Source organism: Adiantum capillus-veneris, chromosome 18 (assembly GCF_014529385.1).
Source record: "Adiantum capillus-veneris isolate H3 chromosome 18, ASM1452938v2, whole genome shotgun sequence".
NCBI lineage: Eukaryota > Viridiplantae > Streptophyta > Polypodiopsida > Polypodiales > Pteridaceae > Adiantum > Adiantum capillus-veneris.
The window spans coordinates 39557826-39578950 of NC_140948.1; the positions used below are offsets into that span (position 1 = coordinate 39557826).

Sequence of the window (21125 nt, forward strand, 5' to 3'; positions counted from 1 at the left end):
TAAAGTAAACCCGTTACACATATCAACCCAGGCAATCCATAAACCCAGACTTAATTTAACATCCGAACATGTAAACGTGGATAACATGTCAACCCAAAAAAATTGTAACACAACATTGTTTTAACCACCTAGCATAAGCCGAGGAGAGAATGAAAAGTTCACATTCCATGTTAGAGCTGATAAGTATGTGAAACAAAATCATACAAATGACATAGTCACTCAAAACAATCTCAAGCAGGTGAAGATAAAATCTCTTGCGCCTCATCCTCATCACTACTAACATCTTGGGCGCCATCCTCACTGTCCCCTTTGCCACTTCCACCGCCGTCATCCTCGCCATCAGTCCCATCATCATCACCGTCATCACCGGCACCACTTATGTCACCCCCACCATCGTCATCACCGCCACCACTGATGTTACTCCCACCACTTATGTCATCACCGCCACCACTTGTGTCATCCCCACCATCGTCATCATCGGCACCACTTATGTCACTCCCACCACTTATGTCATCACCGCCACCACTTGTGTCACTCCCAGCATCGTCATCATCGGCATCCCCATCGCTACCATAATCAGGATCATCATCCCCACTGCCATCCTGGTTAGACTCGTCATCACTCCCTCCGCTACTCCCCCCACTACTTTTATCCTCGTCACTACGAACAATCAAGGTCCCCACTTTGATCCGGCGCTGCATTAAAACATATTAATTTAAACTCAGACATACAATAAACCCGGGCACTTACAAAAACACAAACCCGATTAAAATAGTAAAGTTGGCTTGACCATAGAACTTACCCTAGATTCGTAGCCTTCCTCCACGTGACTCTTGATCTCCTTTTTCATTGCCTCTTCCCTTTGATCGATCGTTTTCATGTGGTTGGCCACAAACTGCATGATAAAAGTATCTTTCTTCATGGCCTTTTGAGCCTTGCGCAGCAGAATGTCCCAAGTGAGGGCTGCCCTATTCTTTGCTCTATCCTCAATCCTCTTGCGATTTACTGCAAACTTTTGACTCACATCCTTAAAGCGCTGTTGGGCCCGTACCTGATCTCGTATACTTAACTTGGGCACTTCGTTGTTGACACTCCCTCGAGGCCGCCCTCCAAGCCTTTGAGGGATGAAGACATCCAACCCATGTACTTTCTTTAAGTGTTGAATCATCCGTGATCGCTTCTCCATGAGAGTGTTCCAACTCGCACATGGTGGTTCAGCCCGACAAATCCTCACCAACTTACCCCCATTGATAACCTCAACATAAGGCGTCTACATCCAATACAATACAAAAGGCAAAGCAAGTCAGTGACAGATAAACCCGGGCAATAAAAAATACTAGAAAGAGAGAGAGTTGCATACCATGCCGTGCCAGGTAAACCTGGGCAATAAGAATACTAGAGAGAGAGAGAGAGAGAGAGAGAGAGAGAGAGAGAGAGAGAAAGAGAGAGCTGCACACCATTCTGTGACAGGTAAACCCGGTCAATACTAGACAGAGAGAGAGAGAGAGAGAGTTGCACACCATGCCGTGACAGATAAAACTGGGCAATAAGAATACTAGAGAAAGCGAGAGTTGCACACCATGTCGTGACAGATAAACCCGGGCAACAAGAATACTAGAGAGAGAGAGAGAAAGTTGCACACCATGCCGTGACAGATAAACCTAGGGACTTCTTACCACAGTTCTGGAGGTAGTACAGCTTGCCGCTGATTGTTTTGCTCTCTTTACTTGAAGCTTGGGCCGCTTTGAAGAGCCGACAAGGGAAAGAGCCTTATCCGCCGGCCCTTCATCCTCTTGCCCCATCTCCACATGCTTTTTAGCCTTATTCTTCACACCATCCCTCTTTACAACAATCTTAACCTCCGGCACCTTCTCCAACTGCCCCTTGCCCGTGTGCCCTTTCACCTTGACCTAACCATTTTATCAAAGAAGAGGAAAACCATAAGATAAAAAAAGACAATTCATTGGCTTCTCTCACAACACTTGAGGGGCTTACCTCGTCAACAACAAGTTTCCGGTTGACGGGATCATGGAATTCCACCGCTTTCATCCTCTTCAACCTCTTCACATTTTGTTGCTCGGGGACCGCCGTACCTTCTTTCTCTTTCACATCGGCCTTGGCCTTTCTCTTGTTCACCTATGACAATGCACTCAGACATAAACCCGGGTCCAAGGACCAAAAACACTTGCAAGGCACACTTTCATTGAAATAGTCTGCCTAGGGCCGTTTGTTGCATACCTGTGTCTTGGGTGGCTCATAGCCTGTTGTGCCACTCAACTTCTTTGCTTGACCACTCTTTTGAACCTTCAAGGGACTTGATCCTTCAAGCACAATTATATCCTGCACACATTACGTCCGACACAATTTTCAAAAAAATTGCACAATACCCGAGCACTGACAGGTAAACCCGGGCACAGTCCTACCATTTTAGTTTGTTGGTCCTCCTTTGCAGCCTTAGGAGCCTTTGGAGCCCCTGGTCGGGTGCCCGCTGTGCCCTTCACCTCCTTTGACTGGCCGCTTTTTTGAGCCTTCAATGCGCTTGATCCTTTAACCAGATTCAAACCCTGCACATCTTAAACACCTAAGCACTTAACAACTGGCAAAACTCGAGCACTGATGACAGATAAACCCAGGCAACTCGGGCACTGATAGATAAACCCAAGTATTTCTCCTACCTGTTTTGTTGGTTGGATCTCCTTTGGGGCCTTTGGGGCCAGGGCCTTCTTCATACTAGCATCTTGGCATGGCTCCTGAGGTACATCCGATGACAGAGGAGCATCTTGACCCTGCACAAATCTTACATGTTTTGTTGGTTGGGCCTCCTTTGGGACCTTTGGGGCCTTCTTCAAAACAGAGCCTTGGCCTTGCTCTCGAGGTACATCCGTCGACAAAGGAGCATCTTGGCCCGGTGGCATTGCAATCTTCAAAGGCGTTGCAATCTTTGGGGACTTTGGATCCTTCTTTGAAGCAACACCTTGGCACGGCTCTCGAGGTACATCCGCCGACAGAGGAGCATCAATCTTCAAAGGCGTTGCCCTCTTCAAACCCTACACATGTGAACACTTAGCAGCAGGCACTAATTTCCCTTAAACCACAAAAATCTTCGGGCAATGACAAATAAACACGGGCATCTACAGGAAGAGTCCTACCTGTTTTGTGCGTTGGATCTCCTTTGGGGCCTTTGGGGCCTTTGGAGATTTCTTTGAAGCAGCACCTTGTCACGCCTCTCGAGGTACATCCGCCGACAGAGGAGCATCTTGGCCCTGAGGCGTTGCAATCTTTAAACCCTGCACACATTGGAACAAATAAACCCAAACATCCAAAGATAAACCCGGACATTCATAGGTAAAACCCTGGGAACTGTCTTACTTGTTCTGGCTGTTGGGCCTTTAAAGCCCCCTTGTTCCCTTCCTTGGTCACAACAGCACCAGGCCTGCATGGCTCTGGTTCTACAACCGCCAATGGAGGAACATCGTCATTGTTTGGTCCTTTCCTCGCTTTCTTCTTCCTTTCCCCGATCAATAGCAGCAGTCTTTTTTTGACCGGCGAAGGCTGTTAGGAAATAAGACGTAGCTAAATAGATAATTGAGTAGATTACTTACTGGAGAGAGACAGATTTATATACACGAGATTATAGAGTAGAGAGAGAGAGAGAGAGTACACATGATATACGTGGTTCACCCAATGTGGGCTACGTCCACGGGAAAGCAGCCACTCAATGGCTTTAGTACTTCAAAACAAGAAGTAGTTTACAAAGGGATTATACCCTTAATGGAGCTCCCGCCTTGCTTCACTCTCACCACCCCACACTCACCTTGTTGCATCAACTTCACACTATGAAATGTGTGTAGAAATGGCCTCCTTTTATAGGACAAAAGGGCTGCCCTCTCTTATGAGAGACAGCCATGTGTAGCCGCCCTTGTGCGAATAAGTCCAAATCGGACCCTCCAATCCGCCCATGTGTGGCCGCCCTTGAGAAGAGAAGTCCGCTTTTGAATTCGGCCACCGGCCACCGGCCATTGACTTCGGACCACCGGCCACCGGCCATTGACTTCGGACCATCGGCCATCGGCCATTGACTACCGGCTACCGGCCAACTGACCGGTTGTTTTCCGACCACTTTCCGGCTGCCGTCCGGCCATAATATTTTGGCGAAAAAGAATATTCCGGACAAAAGGGATGCCCTCTCTTATGAGAGACAGCCATGTGTAGCCGCCCTTGTGCGAATAAGTCCAAATCGGACCCTCCAATCCACCCATGTGTGGCCGCCCTTGAGAAGACAAGTCCGCTTTTGAATTCGACCACCGGCCACAGGCCATTGACTTCCAACCACTGGCCACCGGCCATTGACTTCCGACCACCGGCCATCGGCCATTGACTATCGGCCACCGGCCAACGGACCGGTTGTTTTCCGACCAATTTTCGGCCGCCGTCCGGCCATAATATTCTGGAGAAAAGGAATATTCCGGCTAAAAAATGTCTCGGGGGGCCTCCGCCCCCGAGGCCTCTAAAGTTGCCCCTGATTCTTGTCCGTGAAAATTTTGGTTTTCGGTGAGTAATTTTCCTTTACGCACGATGGCTTCTCCTGATAATGGGGGCCTTACAAATGTGCGCTTTTACCACAGAAAATTACAAGGGTAAATCAGGCTCCATACTTTACAATCTCCCACTTGGAGACTGATCTCCAAACCAAACCTGTGACTGCTTTCCATTCTGTCTTCTTATCCTTGAATGCCGATTGAAGATGAGCAAAAGCTTAACTTCTCCTTGTTGACCACCTTTGTAAACATGTCTGTAGGATTTTCACTTGTATGCACCTTTCCTAGCTTTAGTTGTCCCTCTTCCAAAAGAGTGCGTATGAAGTGATATCTCACGTCAATGCGCTTTGTCCTTGAATGAAAGGCTGAGTTCTTCGCAAGATGGATAGCGCTTTGGCTATCACTGTACAAGACACAATTGTCTTGTTTGAATCCAAGCTCTTCTAAGAATCTGTGAAGCCACAGAATTTCTTTGCTTGCCTCCGTCATTGCTACATACTCTGCTTCCATGGTAGAAAGTGAAACCACTTTCTGCAGCTTTGAAGCCCAGCTTACTGCTGTGCCTCCAACCGTGAACACATAGCCAGTAGTGCTCCTTCGAGTATCTTTGTCACCTGCCATATCTGCATCAGCATGCCCTTCTAGAAAAATATCAGTTCCTCCAAAATACAAAGCATTTGTTGTTGTCCCTTTTAGATACCTAAGTATCCACTTCACAGCTTGCCAATGCTTTTTACCTGGGTTGTCCATGAACCTACTCACAACTCCCACTGCATGTGCAATGTCTGGCCTTCTCCAGACCATAGCATACATTAGCGAACCTACCGCTGCAGCATATGGAACTTTAGACATATAGGCTATCTCCTCTTGTGTCTTTGGACACATATCCTTCGTTAGTTTAAAATGACCAGCCAAAGGTGTAGAAACTGGTTTTGCATTTTGCATTGCAAACCTTTCTAGTACCTTCTTGATGTAATCTTCTTGAGATAGCTTTATTGTCTTCTTCGTCCTGTCCCTTGATATTTTCATACCAAGTATCCTCTTTGCAGCACCTAAATCTTTCATTGAAAAAGATTTGGACAGCTCCTCTTTTAGGTCTTTGATGTCCTGCATGTTAGCACTTGCAATCAACATGTCATCAACATACAACATTAGGATGATGAATTTCCCATCTCCCAAATTCTCCGTGTAGACGCAGTGATCCGAGTTGCATCTTGTGAGTCCATGATCCAACATCCATCGATCAAACTTCAAGTACCATTGTCTTGATGCTTGCTTTAAACCATACAAGCTCTTCTTTAATCTGCAAACCATTTTCTCCTTACCTTTTACTTCATACCCCTTTGGTTGAAGCATGTAGATTTCCTCCTCTAAGTCACCGTGAGGGAATGCCGTATTTACATCCATTTGCTCGAGATTTAGATCATGAGCAGCCACAAGGCTTAAGACAAGCCTAACTGAGTTCATTTTTACAACAGGAGAAAATATTTCATTGAAGTCAATACCTTTCTTTTGAGAAAAACCTTTTACCACAAGCCTAGACTTGTACCTTTTCTTCCCACCTTCTTCTTCCTTTATCTTGTACACCCATTTGTTTTGAAGTGCCCGCTTACCTTTAGGCAACTCAACCAACTCCCATGTTTAGTTGCGACGTAGTGAGTCCATCTCCACTTGCATGCTTTTCGTCCATTCTTCTTTGGATTCATGTTGCATAGCTTCTTCATATGATTCCGGCTCTCCAGAATCTGAGATCAAGAGATGGTTGAAGGAAGGAACAAACCTTTCTGGAGGTCTACTTGCTCTTGTAGATCTTCGGGGAATAGGTTGAGGCTCTTCATTTGGTTGACGTTGTTGCACATTGTCACCGTTTGCAGTCCTTGAGTCTTCACCGTCCTCAAGCTCCATGTACTCATCACCTGTTTCTTTTGTTTGTTTTCTTTCCAAGTAATCTTTGTACATATTTTGTTCGTTAAAAATTACATCCCTACTCCTTAAGATTTTACCATCTTCAAGATTCCATAGGCGATACCCAAAGTCTCCTTCTCCATAGCCAATGAAGAAACACTTTTTGGACTTTGCATCTAACTTTGATCTTAGGCTTCTATCTATGTGCATGAAAGCCTCACACCCAAACACTTTGAGAAATGCATAATTCATCGGTTTACCTGTCCATGCCTCTTCTGGAACTCCCCCATCCAATGCCATTGAGGGTGACCGATTGATTAAGTACACAGACGTACTTACAGCTTCCGCCCAAAGCTCAAGCGGTAGGCCTACATGTAGCCGCATGCTTCGTGCTCGTTCCATGATAGTCCTGTTCATCCTTTCCGAAATCCCATTTTGTTGAGGTGTCCTTGGGGTTGTCCTTTGCCTGCGAATGCCATTGCTAGCACAAAAGCTTTCAAAAGCTTGGCTGCAATATTCGCCTCCATTGTCGGATCTGAGGCATTTAACCTTGGTACCTGTTTCATTCTCCACAAAGGCTTTCCACCTTTGAAATATGGAAAATACATCGGATTTATTCTTCATGACATAAACCCATGTTTTTCTAGTCGCATCGTCTATGAATGTTACATAGTACAATGAGCCACCAAGTGATGGTGTACTTGCAGGACCCCAAACATCAGAATGAACCAACTCAACTTTTATATTTTTTCTTTCATTTCCTGACTTTTGAAATTTTACCCTCTTTTGTTTACCATAAACACAATCTTCACAGAACTCTAAGTCCACTTCTTTCAAACCTGGTAGAAGCTTCTTTGTTTGAAGGATTTGCATTCCTTTGGCACTCATGTGCCCAAGTCGGTAGTGCCACACCGCACTGTCAACTTCTGTAGTTGCTACACAAGCTGAAGGTTGCGTGCTAACAGTACACAAGTAAAGTGTACCGACTTTTTCACCCTTGGCAACCACCAAAGATCCCTTTGAGATCTTCCACCGTTTGTTTCCGAATGCAATGTTGTGACCTTCATCGTCCAATTGTCCTGTAGAGATCAAATTTTTGCGAAGAGAAGGAACATGCCTAACATCTTTAAGCTTCCATTCATTTCCGTTAGCAGTTTTAACAGAAACTGTACCTTTGCCGACAATCTCACAAGCTTCATCATCTCCCAAGTATACATACCCAAAATTACCTTTGGTGTAGTCTTGGAAATGTTGCTTGTGTGGTGTCGCATGGAATGAAGCCCCGGAATCTACTATCCAGGAATTAGACACATTGTCTAATGAGAGAATTAGAGCATCTTGCTCTACTTTACCTGCCACATTGGCGTCCGATGTTGGCTTGTTGTCTTGAGACTCTGTCTCCTTCTTCTTCTTGGACCAGCAATCCTTCTTGACGTGGCCCTTCTTGCCGCAGTTCCAACATTCAAGAACTGACTTTGTGCGTGACTTGCTCCGCCTTGAGCGATCACGACCCTTTTGGTTTTTGAACCTCTCCTTAAGCCTTCCTCTTGTTTCCACTGATAGTGCAACACTTGATGATTCTCCTGTGCTTCTCCTTCGCATTTCCTCGCTTAGGAGAACACCCACAACATCATCAAACTTAAGAGTATTTGTGCCAGAGATATAATTACTTACAGCCATCACAAGGCTGTCCCAACTATCCGGTAGAGATGATAGTATAAGGAGAGCTCGCACTTCGTCATCGAAATTGATTTTCACTGATCGAAGTTGACTTATGTTTGTGTTAAAGTCATTTAGCTGTTCTGCAACTGAACCATTCTCGGCCATCTTTAGATTGAACAAGCGCTTCATAAGAACTACCTTATTGGATGCCGATGGTTTCTCGTAGAAGTCGTCAAGTAATTTCATCAAGTCCTCCGTGGTCTTCATCTCCGAAACATTGAAGGCCACCGTTGACGCCAAGCTTAACCGGATTGTTCCCAGTGCCTTTCGATCAAGGACAATCCATGCTTCATCTGCCATTGTTGCGGGCTTCTTCGCAAGACCGCATAGTGGCAAATAGAGGTCCTTCTGGTAGAGATAGTCTTCGATCTGCATCTTCCAATGTTGGTAGTTTTTGCCGTTGAACTTCTCAATCTTGAGCTTCCCTTCCTCCGCCATAACTCCCACTCAATTCAAGGAATCCTTTCCTTGAGATAATTTAGCTACGAGCAAACCTTGCTCTGATACCAGGTGTTAGGAAATAAGACGTAGCTAAATAGATAATTGAGTAGATTACTTAATGGAGAGAGACAGATTTATATACACGAGATTATAGAGTAGAGAGAGAGAGAGAGAGAGAGAGAGAGAGAGAGAGTACACACGATATATGTGGTTCACCCAATGTGGGCTACGTCCACGGGAAAGCAGCCACTCAATGGCTTTAGTACTTCAAAACAAGAAGTAGTTTACAAAGGGATTATACCCTTAATGGAGCTCCCGCTTTGCTTCACTCTCACCACCTCACACTCACCTTGTTGCATCAACTTCACACTATGAAATGTGTGTAGAAATGGCCTCCTTTTATAGGCCAAAAGGGCTGCCCTCTCTTATGAGAGACAGCCATGTGTAGCCACCCTTGTGCGAATAAGTCCAAATCGGACCCTCCAATCCGCCCATGTGTGGCCGCCCTTGAGAAGACAAGTCCGCTTTTGAATTCGGCCACCGGCCACCGGCCATTGACTGTCGACCACCGGCCATCGGCCATTGACTGTCGACCACCGGCCAACCGACCGGTTGTTTTTCGACCACTTTCCGGCCGCCGTCCGGCCATAATATTCTGGCGAAAAAGAATATTCCGGCGGAAAAAAAAGTCTCGGGGGCCTCCGTCCTCGAGGCCTTTAAAGTTGCCCCTGATTCTTGTCCGTTAAAATTTTGGTTTCCGGTGAGTGATTTTCCTTCACGCACGATGGATTCTCCTCATAATGGGGGCCTTACAAATGTGCACTTTTACCACAGAAAATTACAAGGGTAAATCAGGCTCCATACTTAACAAAGGCTCCGGAACAACATCGGGCTGAGACACTGCAAGAAGGAGCTACCCCCCCACCTCTTTGACCTCCTTAACAGGCGTTGGCCCCGCCCTTGACCGTGTGGCTCTCATCGCAGGCGGCTTTTTGGCTCCCCCCCCCAGCCCTTCCAGTAGGCTTCTTTGGCAGAGGTGTAGAGTAGGCGCCCCTCATTCCCGTCCTCCCTCCCTTCTTTGCCTTGCCCGCCATCTCTGTGCAATCCTGGACAGAGCTCCCCCTTGCCCGCGATGCCCTTGAAACCCCCTGGACAGACCTGCACGCCGCCCTGAAACACCCCCTCAAACCCCAAAACAGAGGTGGCAATGTTGAACGCAACCCGATCGAGAATGGCAGGACGACCTGTAGGCTGTACTACGAGGTGCAAAGTGAAAGCAACCCGGTCGAGAATGGCGGGACGACCTGCAGGCTCCCCTCACTGCCTGAGGTGAGGTGAGGTGACACACCCCACTTCAAAATCATGGCGGGTGATCCCGTCGGATTTCCACCCCGTCATAATTCGTGTCGACGTGGATCGTCCGTCGCCATCTCACCCACGTCCCAAGGCCACGTCACCCGCCCGGCGCCACGTCGTCCCGCCATTCGGCGCCCGGGTTTACCTCCTACCCCGAGCCTGGCCCCGCCACGTGGACGATTCAGATCGTCTCGCCGATCGCGCCTCAGTTCCGCGCCGTCGATCCCATGAACGAGCTTCTTAAATGTGCATGTCTGGCCCTCCTCTCTTCTCATAATACCACCTAAGGGGTGTTTCGCACGGGCAAGGGTTGCAGTTTTTTGACCAACCCCTCAGCTTTAATCAATTTGCAAAGCTGAGCCTTGGCAAAGCTTCAACCGGTGCAGTTTGGTAACTGTGCCCCATTTGGGCGGATTTTAGAACTTTATGCATCGTTAACCGCAGCCAGTGCGTGCGAATGCATGCTCACACCGTTTAACCCCAGCCACTGCGAAACACCTCTAAGTTATATGACGCGCCTCATTTACGGAATGAATGGCCAAAGGCAGCAAGATAGAGCTCTCACACGACAACCGTAGCAAAGTTTTCCTCATATCAACAAAACAAGTCTCTTCTTATCGATGAAACTATAAGCACAATAAGTTAATGTCTTCTTCCTCCAATTTCCAATCACTTCGCATTTATTTAGTAGAGACAGTAAGGAGTGAGAGAGTGGACACGTTCACCAACTTTGTCAAAATCGGTAGACTTAAGCATCCTTTGGAAACATTGAGGAAGAGGACAAGCCCTACTCACGCTAGCAAAACCTATTTTGCAAGAGCATCCGAATTGTATCACACTCTCAAGTTTCAACAACCACATGTTCAATCTAGAGAGAGGGTTGAAGAAGCCTTGGCTGTGGAGACAAAAACCTCGTAGGACTCAGGACTCAAGCTTCTCGGATACGGTACCACAAGGGCTCATGTTGCTTCCTTGACTCTATTTCTCCTCCTCTGAAACACTTGCCCTCCTCATCACCAAGGGACTGTTTAGACCATGTGGCTCACATTCCACGCTTTTTTGTCAGTAGGTTTCATGCATGCCTCATCATCGTCTAAAGCTCTTCACACTACCCATTTGTAGAGATTATACAATGTGCTTCTGTGCAAGCCTTACAAGGAAACTCATTGGGTGAAAGCATAGTTGTCCACCCCTTGGGGTGCTCAACTAAGCGAGAAGCACAAAGCAACTATTTGGGCGTGAGTCGCCATGTGTCAACATTGCATTGCTTGAAGCGTGTGCAATGTGAACCAAAAATGCTCAAGAGGCCCAATTTGTTGGTCCATGTAAGCTCGCCATGTAGCCTAAACATGGGCAATGCGAACCCAGCCTAACTTACACTTCCATCTTAAGAGGGATCAATGACCTGAGATCGTCGACGATTCTCGGTTGTTCATTTTCAAGGGGTCGGGGTTTTGGGGGCTTAAGAGATTTGTCCTCACCAACTGCTAGATGAGATGCCAACACTCGCACGGATTTCTTTGATATGACAGTTGAGTTTTCTGTTTTTGAAGTACACCTAGTCATTGGGAAACTTTCATTCACATATAGTTTACAAGCACTACACACATAGTTCACAAATCTTGCATAGTTTACATAGACTTTACCAAAGTTACTAGTAGTTCATAGGAATTTTGAATTTGCATGTAGCTCACGTCAAGTTCACAAAATTGACTAGACGACAGAGATCACACCCTAAATAGGGGATCATTGTTACTAGTGATCCCTCCTAGGGAGAGAGGTGCCACTTAGTCACAAGGACTCCCTCTCCCTTGATTGGAAATACAATTGCAAGAATGCACACAAAAATGGAGCCTAGATGAAGGAGAATCTCAAAAACAAACAACACAAGAAGTATTACTAAATGTGCCAATACAAAGATACAGTCCTAAGTGTGGTCACACAAGTATCATAAAATGTAACAAACCCTACCTCAGAGTGATCCGATGAACACGAGCCCGCATGCATGTATAGGAAATTGCTAGACCCTATGTGATCAGTGCACAAAGGTAAGTAAGCCCAAAGCTCTGAGAAAAGCTTCAACCTTCTCAATGATGGGAATGGGATCGTCGTGCTGAAGTCGCGGAGTGGAGCGTGGATCGACGCACACACACACACACATAGAGATACACAGAGAGCTTACACACTACGCAGAGAAGTCATTGAAGGGTTATATCCCAAAACCTTATTATGCACAAAAGTATAAGTGAGTATATACAAAGAGTTAGTGATGAGTGAGTTAGGCGGGCGGGCGGCCATATCCGTATAAGAGGCCACTTGGGCTTTAATCCCAACAACCTCCCACTTAAAGTCCAATGTGGCACTTTAAGTAACTATAAATCTATGAACATAAATGTACAAAGATTTACATGGCTGCCATCTATCCAATGCCCAATAACTCACGACAATGCACAAAGCCCTCTCCTAGAAGTCCCTTTGTGAGTAGATCAGCAGGATTGTCCTTGGTGTGGATCTTCAGCAGTTGTATCTGCTTGTCTTCAAGTACTTCCCTATTGAAGTGATATTTCACATCAATATGCTTAGTCTTCGAATGGAACACTGGATTCTTTGCCAATTGTATAGCACTTTGACTATCACAATATAACTCTGGCATATCTACTTTGATTCCCAAGTCTGCTACTACTAATCTACCAAGCCAAATAGCTTCTTTGCATGCCTCATTTGCTGCAACATACTCAGCTTCTGTAGTAGACTGCGTAACGCAATCTTGTAATCGAGATCGCCATGATATGGCACCTCCAACCAATGTAAAGATATAGCATGATGTAGATCTCCTCTTATCTAAGTCTCCTGCATAATCTGAGTCAGTGTATCCTCTGACACTCGAATCCTGAATACCATAGCATATGCACATACTCTTTGTATGTTTTAAGTATCTCATGATACCTTTCACTGCCTCCCAATGTTTCTTGCCGGGATTTGACATATGTCTGCTAACCACTCCCACTGCAAATGCAATATCTGGACGTGTAGCAATCACTGCATACATCAAACTACCCACTGCAAACGCATATGGAATCTTATCCATTTCAGCCTTTTCTTCCTCAGACATAGGAAAATCTTGTTTGCTAAGTTTCACATATGGTGGCAATGGAACACTCAATGCCTTTCCCTTCTCCATATTGAAATGTTGCAAAACCTTGTCAATATACTCTGTTTGAGATAACCAAATCAACTTCTTTGATCTGTCTCTCTCAATGCGCATACCAAGTATATGACTTGCCTCACCCATGTCTTTCATGTCAAACGATTTTGCCATCTTTGACTTCAAAGCTGAAATTTCTTCCAAGTGTTTGCCAGCACTCAACATGTCATCCACATACAAAATAAGGATCATCCAAGTGCCATCCTTAGCCTTCTTTGTATATAGACAATGATCAAACTCACTACGTTTGTAGCCTTGAGAAAGCATAAACTTGTGGAACTTATGGTACCATGCCCTCAGTGATTGTTATAAGCCATAAAGACTTTTTAACAACTGGCATACCAAATCTTCCTTTCCTTTCTCAACAAACCCTTCTGGCTGCTGCATGTAAATTTCCACATCTAAATCACCATGCAAGAACGCTGTCTTGACATCCATTTGATGCAACACCAAATCCAATATAGCAACCAATGCAAGAAAGCATCTCAATGTAGTCATCTTGACCACTGGAGAGAAGACTCCATCAAAGTCAATGCCTTGTTCTAGCTTACAACCCTTGGCAACAAGCCTTGCTTTGTACTTTGGCTGACTATCATGAGCGGTGATCTTATACCTGTAAACCCATTTACAAGGTAGAGCCTTTTTGCCCTGTGGTAATTTAACTAGCTTCCATGTCTGGTTTTTATGCAGAGCTGTCATCTCTGACTGCATGGCCAACTGCCATTTTTTTGAGTTAACCACTTGTAATGCTTCCTTGTAACAAGATGGTTCTCCGCAATCTGTGAGCATGACATAATTTAGAGATGGCACATAAAGATTAGGTGGTTTGGAGACACGCTCAGAACGTCTCACCACAACTAATTCTGCCTCTCTAGCCACTATAGGTTGTTCCTGAGCCTGACCATGCTGTCTTGATGTGCTAGCACTAGGTCCATCTTCCCCTGTCTTCTCTGGCTTAGCGTGAAACTTGGCTTCATTGAAATGCACATCATTGCTATGAATAAATTTTCTGGACTCAGGATCCCAAAGCCGGTAACCCATCTCGCCCGATTCTCCGTAGCCAAGAAATATACACTTCTTGCTCTTTGGCTCTAACTTATTCCTGAACTCCTTAAGAATATGGCTATAAGCTTCACAACCAAAGACTTTGAGATGCTTATACGAAGGTGCCTTGCCTGTCCATAGCATCTCAGCCACTTGACTCTTATCCAGAACCCTACTAGGAGACCTGTTGATCAAATGGACCGCTGTAGCCTCTGCTTCCGCCCAAAATCCATCAGGCAACTCATCATTTGACAACATGCTTCTGACCTTCTCTTGTATGGTCCTATTCATACGTTCTGCAACCCCATTCTGTGAAGGATTATATGGTGCAGTAAGTTCCTGCTTAATCCCTTTTCCTTCACAAAAGTCTTGAAAAGCTTTGGAAACGTACTCTCCACCATTGTCAGTTCTCAAGCACTTCAGCTTCTGACCACTCTGATTCTCCACAAGGTGCAAGAATGTCTTAAAGACCTTGAACACCTCATCCTTGCGCTTCAAGAAGTATACCCATACTTTGTGAGACTAGTCATCTATGAATGTACAAAAGTACGCTGCTCCCCCTCGTGAAAAACTAGGCATTGGTCCGCATAGATCATTGTGCACAAGAGCTAACCATTCGTCCCTACGATTCCTCTTTGATCTGTGCGGTTCCTGTGTTTGCTTACCATAAACACAATGCTCACAAAGATCAAAATCTTTAAATGAAAATCCAGGCAAATAACCACAATAAGAAAGTATTTCCATTCCTCTTTTTGACATATGTCCCAGCCTACGATGCCACAGTGACACACTTGGCTGCTCAATCACATTAATTACATGGTTTTTAACCTCTGAAACACGTAAAGTGTACAAAGTTCTTGACTTGCTTCCATGTGCTACAGTCATCGAACCTTTGGAGATCTTCCAAGCGTTGTTTCCAAAAACTGTCACATAACCCGCATCATCCAACTTCCCTGTACTGATCAAGCTCTTTTGGATTGCTGGAACATGTCTTACATTCTTGAGCCATAAAGACGAGACATTCTGAAACTTCAACTGCACATCTCACACTCCAAGTATGTCACAAACCTTCTCATTTCCAAGTATGACATAATCTTTAGTAGCCACATATGATGTAAACCACTCTTTGTGCAGAGAAACATGTAAAGATGCCCCTGAGTCGATAATCCAATCACTCATAGCATATCCATCCTCTCCAGTCAAGAAAATAGAATTAAGATTGCTTGTGTGGAAGATGTCACCAGCTGCTATACCAGAATCACTGGCTGAACCAGATCCTGTGACATTCACCTCTTCAATCTTCACTAAACTCTTCCTTTCATCTTGCTCAAAACTCTTTGTTTTGCCTTTTTCTTGTTTCCACTTCGTAGAGTCTCTCTTCATGTGACCCTTCTTGCCACAATGGTAGCATTCTATGTCATCCTTTGACTTCGAGTCACGAGACTTACTTCGGTTTTGTGCCTTCTTACCCTTCTTCTCTTTAAACTGTTGTCTCCCTTGAACGAACAAAGCACTATTGGCTTTGCCTTTGTCAATGTTGTTCCTGTTCACTTTCTCTGTGAGCAAGCTGCCTTCTACATTGGCACTTGTAAGACCTTCTGGCGCGATAGAATTACTTAACGCTGTACGAAAAGTATCCCAACTGTCTGACAAAGTGATTAAGAGAAACATAGCCTTCACTAAATCTGGAAAGACTATCTCCTGTGCTGTTAACTGGCTGAAAATTGTGTGAAATTCATTGAGATGATTTGACATGGCTGTCCCTTCCTTCATCTTCAAATCCACCAATTTCTTGAGCCAGTAAATCTGAGAAGCAGCACTTTGTTTCTCGTACATACCACATAGCTTTTGCCATACGCCATACGCTGTAGTCTCTTCTGCTACGTTGAAGTAAACATTTTTTGCCAGTGTCAGCATGATTGTGGAACAAGCTAACTCATCAAGCTCTTCCCACTCATCTTCAGCCATACCTTCTAGTCTCTCCCCTTTGAGCTTCAGTGGCTTCACTTGTTTTTTTTGCACCAAAACCTGCCAAATTTGCTTCTTCCAGAATGGAAAGTTTGTGCCATCCAGCTTCTTTATGTTGTAAAGAGTCTCACTTTGAGAAGATGCCATATTTGCCAAACTGTTTACTTCTGGGAAAAATCCGGCACAATTTCCCCTGTAAACTGGTCTCTGTACACAGTAAATAAGCTGTAAACAACAAGCTGAACACCTCTCCTCAGGAACTGTCAGTATTTTGAAAATTTTTGACAGAGTCTCTCCTGTAAACTGAGCTCCAGAAACCAAAAGATACCTCAGAAAACAACCATAAATAGCTGACCACTGACAAATCTAAGAATCTTTGTAATATGCTATCCTGTAAGCATACACTGTCTCTTGTCTGGGCGATGACAGAAACTGTATCTGTCTCAAGACTGAACCCTGAACAATGCCTCAACGGCCTGACGCATAAGATGAAATCCAGTGTCTACACAAAGTCATACATCCTATGGGATAAAAGTCACCGCGAAGAGGATGCGTGTAGAGGGGAACTCCAGCAACCTAATCCACCTCACACTGGGTAACCCAGCCCCTAGTGCTTGGCTTCAAAAAACCTCACACACGACCCTCATAGATGGCTCAACAAACTGTCCTGAACTAGCATATATTCTACAATAGACCAATCACTATCCTATGACCGTTGCGGCGGTCTGTTTGCTAGCGTGACTCACAACTAGCAGACCCACAATCACAGTACATCAATCTGCAATACATGCCAGTGGTGTCAAGACATCGTATGGCCACACCTCCCCTGGAACCTGGCAAGCACAAGAAGTAGCAATGCAGGCTACAATATATATATTTGTACCTGGTCTATAGATGATTCTTTGAAGACGAATGAGTGATGTATGTCCATGCCGATATTGATGCCGACCACCTCCTGCTTGCCAATCTACACAAGACGGGTTTCTTTGCGGCTGAAACCTATCTTCTGATGTAGTGCTCAGAATGAAATTCTGAGGGCATAAACGGCTTCAAAAGGGGGGTAAAACCCTAGGTCAGCTACTTGAAACACTCCCGGAACTCCGAGTGTGAATTTCCAAGCTCCGGATCCAGAATCTGCCTAAAAAGTGCGCGCGCGCGATTACGCAAAACCGCTCTGAACCAAGCTCTGATACCAATTGAAGTTGCGGAGCGGAGCGTGGATCAAGTGACACACACAGAGATACACAGAGAGCTTACACAGTACAAAGAAAAGTCGTTGAAGGGTTATATCCCAAAACCTTATTATGCACAAAAGTATAAGTGAGTATATACAAAGAGAGTGATGAGTGAGTTAGGCGGCGGGCGGCCATATCCGTATAAGAGGCCACTTGGGCTTTAATCCCAACACGTGCTAGCTAAGGTGGGTGATGGAGAAACATAGTACAAGTGTGTGAGTGTGTGTAAGCAAGATTATCACTCAAGTGAATTAGGTTCCAAGATAGATTAGCTTGGACTCATGACACAATCTTGAGTATTGACTTAGCTTAGCACATGCTCACCATAGACAAGCATGTAGTGCAATCTTGAACTAACTTGTTTATTCATGAAAGTGAGCTTTAAGTATCTCTACATCTTGACTCCATTACATATGGGATAATTCCTCCTCTTCTCTCCTTCACTCAGACTTTAGGACAAAACCCACACTTTACAATCCTCCCCTTGGGATTTGGACTAAAACAAAATACTGAAGATGAAATATCCACACAAGATGATAAGTTGGTATCCACACAGGATGGTAGAACTTTCACACATGCTAAAAAAATCCACACAGGCTGACAAAATTCACACAAGATGATAATATCCACACAAGAAAATGAAATTCCTCCCCTACAAGTAGAGAGGCTGCATCTTCAAAGTATGTTGTCATAGAAGACAAGGTTGTTCTCACCTTCGTCTTCTTCTTCATACTCCACCATGTGAGCTAATCCTTTGTTAGGTCTCTTTCCTTCGTAGCTTCTGTTGTTGCTTCCACTGCTGCTTTCTCCACTACTACTACCTCCTTTTGGGTGTCCCTTCTTACCACATTTGTTGCAAGGTTTTTTTGTGTAGTAGTCTTTTGCTACGTGTCCCATTCTTCCACATTCATAACACTTTCTCCAGTTGATGATGTTGATGGTGAATATCTTCCCCTTGAGGATGTCGTGACAAAAGCCCCTCCTAATGATGTTAATGAATCTTTTTGCTTTCTTTCTTCTTCTTGGATTGAGTTGATGACATCTTGGAAAGGTGGAGTGGGTTCTTTTTCTTCAAGAATTGTGACTAAGTGGTCATAAGAAGGTGGAAGTGCACTTAATAGTACGGCCACTTTGTCATCTTCTGGTACTTCGACTTGGATGTAAGTGAGCTACGTAGAAATGCTCTTAAGCCTATTTACTAGGCTAGCAATGTCCTCCCCTTCAGTCATAATGATCTTGTAAAGTTGTCTTTTGAGATTAACTTTACTTCTTTTGGCCCTGGCTCCTAAATTACTTTCTAGGACATGCTAGGCTTCATGTGCATGCTTACACCCGTCTATGAAATGCACATAATTGTCATGCAAGGAAGTGATGATAATTCCTAATGTTTGTTCATCCTTGGCCAAATTCTATGCGCTTGCTATGAGTGCAGATGCCCTAGTGTGCACTCCATTGGGTTCGGCTTGTTGTTCTAAGGTAGTGTTGATGACAGACCACAAACATTTTTGCATGATGTATCCTCTTAAATTTGTTTGCCAGGTGTGAAACCCTTCCACATTGAATTTTTCTATTCCCTTGTTCCCCATTTGTGCTAATAGAGGGGTCTTATCTTAGGACTCTCCTAGTTAGTGTCTACCTCTTTACACGGTGTACAAGAATTTGTACTTTTCTCAATACTTAGGGAAGTGACTCAGATGGGGCATGAAGACTCTTTGAGGTTATCTTAGGACTCTCCTAGTTAGTGTCTACCTCTTTACACGGTGTACAAGAATTTGTACTTTTCTCAATACTTACGGAAGTGACTCGGATGGGGCACGAAGACTCTTTGAGGTTGTCAATCTCAAGAAGTGAACCTAACAAGAAAATACACCAACTCAACAAGCAAACCGATCACTCAATGATCAAGAAATTTTCCTTTGTCGTTTTTCACCGCTCTAGGTCATCACACCATTTTGGCACTCGTACGGACTCAAAATGCAATGAAACTTTGATAGGACACTTAGGGCACGAACCTACCAAATCTGGTCGCAATTCGATAAGGTACCAAAATCACAATCCATCATGAAAAAGGTCCTAAAAATTGTAGTAAAACATACCAAAATGTCGCCCTATGGTCTAAGAACACTCTTCACTTGTCAAAACGTCAAAAATTAGTGATTTAAGCTCTCAACTCTAAAGATTAGGCTCAGTAACATGTAGTCGCGAACCTCAAACTGATAGTGATTACGCTTGGATGAAAGAGCAAAGAGAGAGTAGGAACACAATGCAAGTTTCAAAATCGAAAATGGATTACCCAATCATTAAGAAAGTTAATTATAAGTTGGAGCATCTTAGTAGCTTGAGCGTACATTTTTCAAAGCTCCTTCTTTTCTAAAGGATAAGACTCTTTTCACATAAAGGCTATTGACATTTATACGTAGGGCTTTCTAAATGGCAAGTGGCCAGCTCACATAGACCTTTACAGATATCATGACAGAATTACAACTCAGGGAATCGACTTGCTACTTTGAAATCGAGATTTACATAGAGTATCACTACACTAGCTCAAAATATTAATAGAGTACAAATGTGGTATTCAACTAGGTGGACGGCCGTTCAGTCAATCCGTTAACAATGCTTGTCTTCTACTGCACGCTCTAGGACACGATCTTCCTTCTTAAGACTCTCGCATTCTGATGCTGTACACATCCAAACGTGAGCATCCTTCACTAGCCAAGCAAGTAATTGCATTTCTTCGTCCGAAGTTACAACAACGTCTTCTATTGGAGTTTGGTTAACGTCTATGTAACTATGATCCTTGGTGTTCACTTTGGTTATGACCCCTTCGTGCCACAAATAGAGATAGTCATAGTCCCAGTTTTGAACCACATTGAGTTGACGCATAAAAGGTCGCCGCAAAATAACTTCAAAGTTGTTGCCTTTTCCAAAGTCTACCATTGCAAAGGTGTGTTTGTATTCTATCTCACATGAGGATACTATCACTTGTTCCAACATTACCAAGGGTCTCTCCACATACCCGTCAGCTAATTACAATTTCATGTGTATTTTTTTGAGAGATGGTCTTGCCCATTTCTCCCAGATTCCTTTTGTAGCAATGGCTATTCCCTCCCTAGTGTTGAGTATCATAGTAGTGGTCACTTTATTATATTTGAGAGGTAAGGTGGTGTTTCCTTCTTCACCTTCACAATAATCACCTACCTTATCTAATGGTACAAGTTCCTCTTTTGGTTGTTGGAATTAGGGTTGCAGAGAAACACACATAGCTTGGAGAAGATAAAGGAAGCTTAAGGCACATAATAGAGAGTGTATTACTTAGTGTGCCATGGAAAGATAGATAGCCCTAGAGTGATGGGTGTATATACAATGCACGGGGGAAAAAACCTTCTAAAGAGGGAAGAAATGCCCCGACGGTCCTAGTGTGTTCACACACATCACTACCACATGTGTATGGTAACAAATCCCCCCTGAAGTGATGCGGTGAATGAGAGCTGCCACATGAGTAAAGGGAAGTGCCATGCCCTGAGGACATGATCAGTCCACAAAGGGGAGTAAGCCCAAAGCTTTGCGGAAAGCTTCAAGCTTCTCATGAGACAATGCCTTTGTGAAAAGGTGTGCAAGGTTGTCCTGTGTTGGCACATAAGCCAAGCTGATCTCTCCTGTTGAGAGCCTCTCCCTAACATAGTGGTAATGCACCTCAATGTGCTTTGTGCG

The 21125-nt window shown here is 44.5% G+C and overlaps 1 protein-coding gene across 1 annotated transcript; it reads right to left on the reverse strand.

The window, feature by feature from the left end:
• Positions 1 to 230: 230 nt before the first annotated feature.
• LOC147435532 (uncharacterized) lies at positions 231 to 9970 on the reverse strand. The gene is made up of 10 exons (XM_086487980.1): positions 9524 to 9970; positions 3370 to 3532; positions 3150 to 3287; positions 2676 to 3047; positions 2424 to 2564; positions 2239 to 2340; positions 1996 to 2136; positions 1677 to 1910; positions 803 to 1270; positions 231 to 695 (listed from the first exon to the last, which is right to left on the reverse strand). Exons 4-10 carry the CDS (start codon positions 2913 to 2915, stop codon positions 231 to 233), a joined length of 1791 nt encoding a protein of 596 aa, XP_086344106.1. The 5' UTR covers positions 2916 to 3047; positions 3150 to 3287; positions 3370 to 3532; positions 9524 to 9970.
• Positions 9971 to 21125: the final 11155 nt, after the last annotated feature.

Bases quoted from the DNA above. Each gene is read 5' to 3' on its own strand.
- LOC147435532 (XM_086487980.1), bottom strand. From the start codon at position 2,915: ATGCCACCGGGCCAAGATGCTCCTTTGTCGACGGATGTACCTCGAGAG. The intron at 2,137-2,238 runs GTATGCAACAAA...GCATTGTCATAG, and splicing joins ATGAGCCACCCAAGACACAG to GTGAACAAGAGAAAGGCCAA. The intron at 1,911-1,995 runs GTAAGCCCCTCA...TAAAATGGTTAG, and splicing joins GGAAACTTGTTGTTGACGAG to GTCAAGGTGAAAGGGCACAC.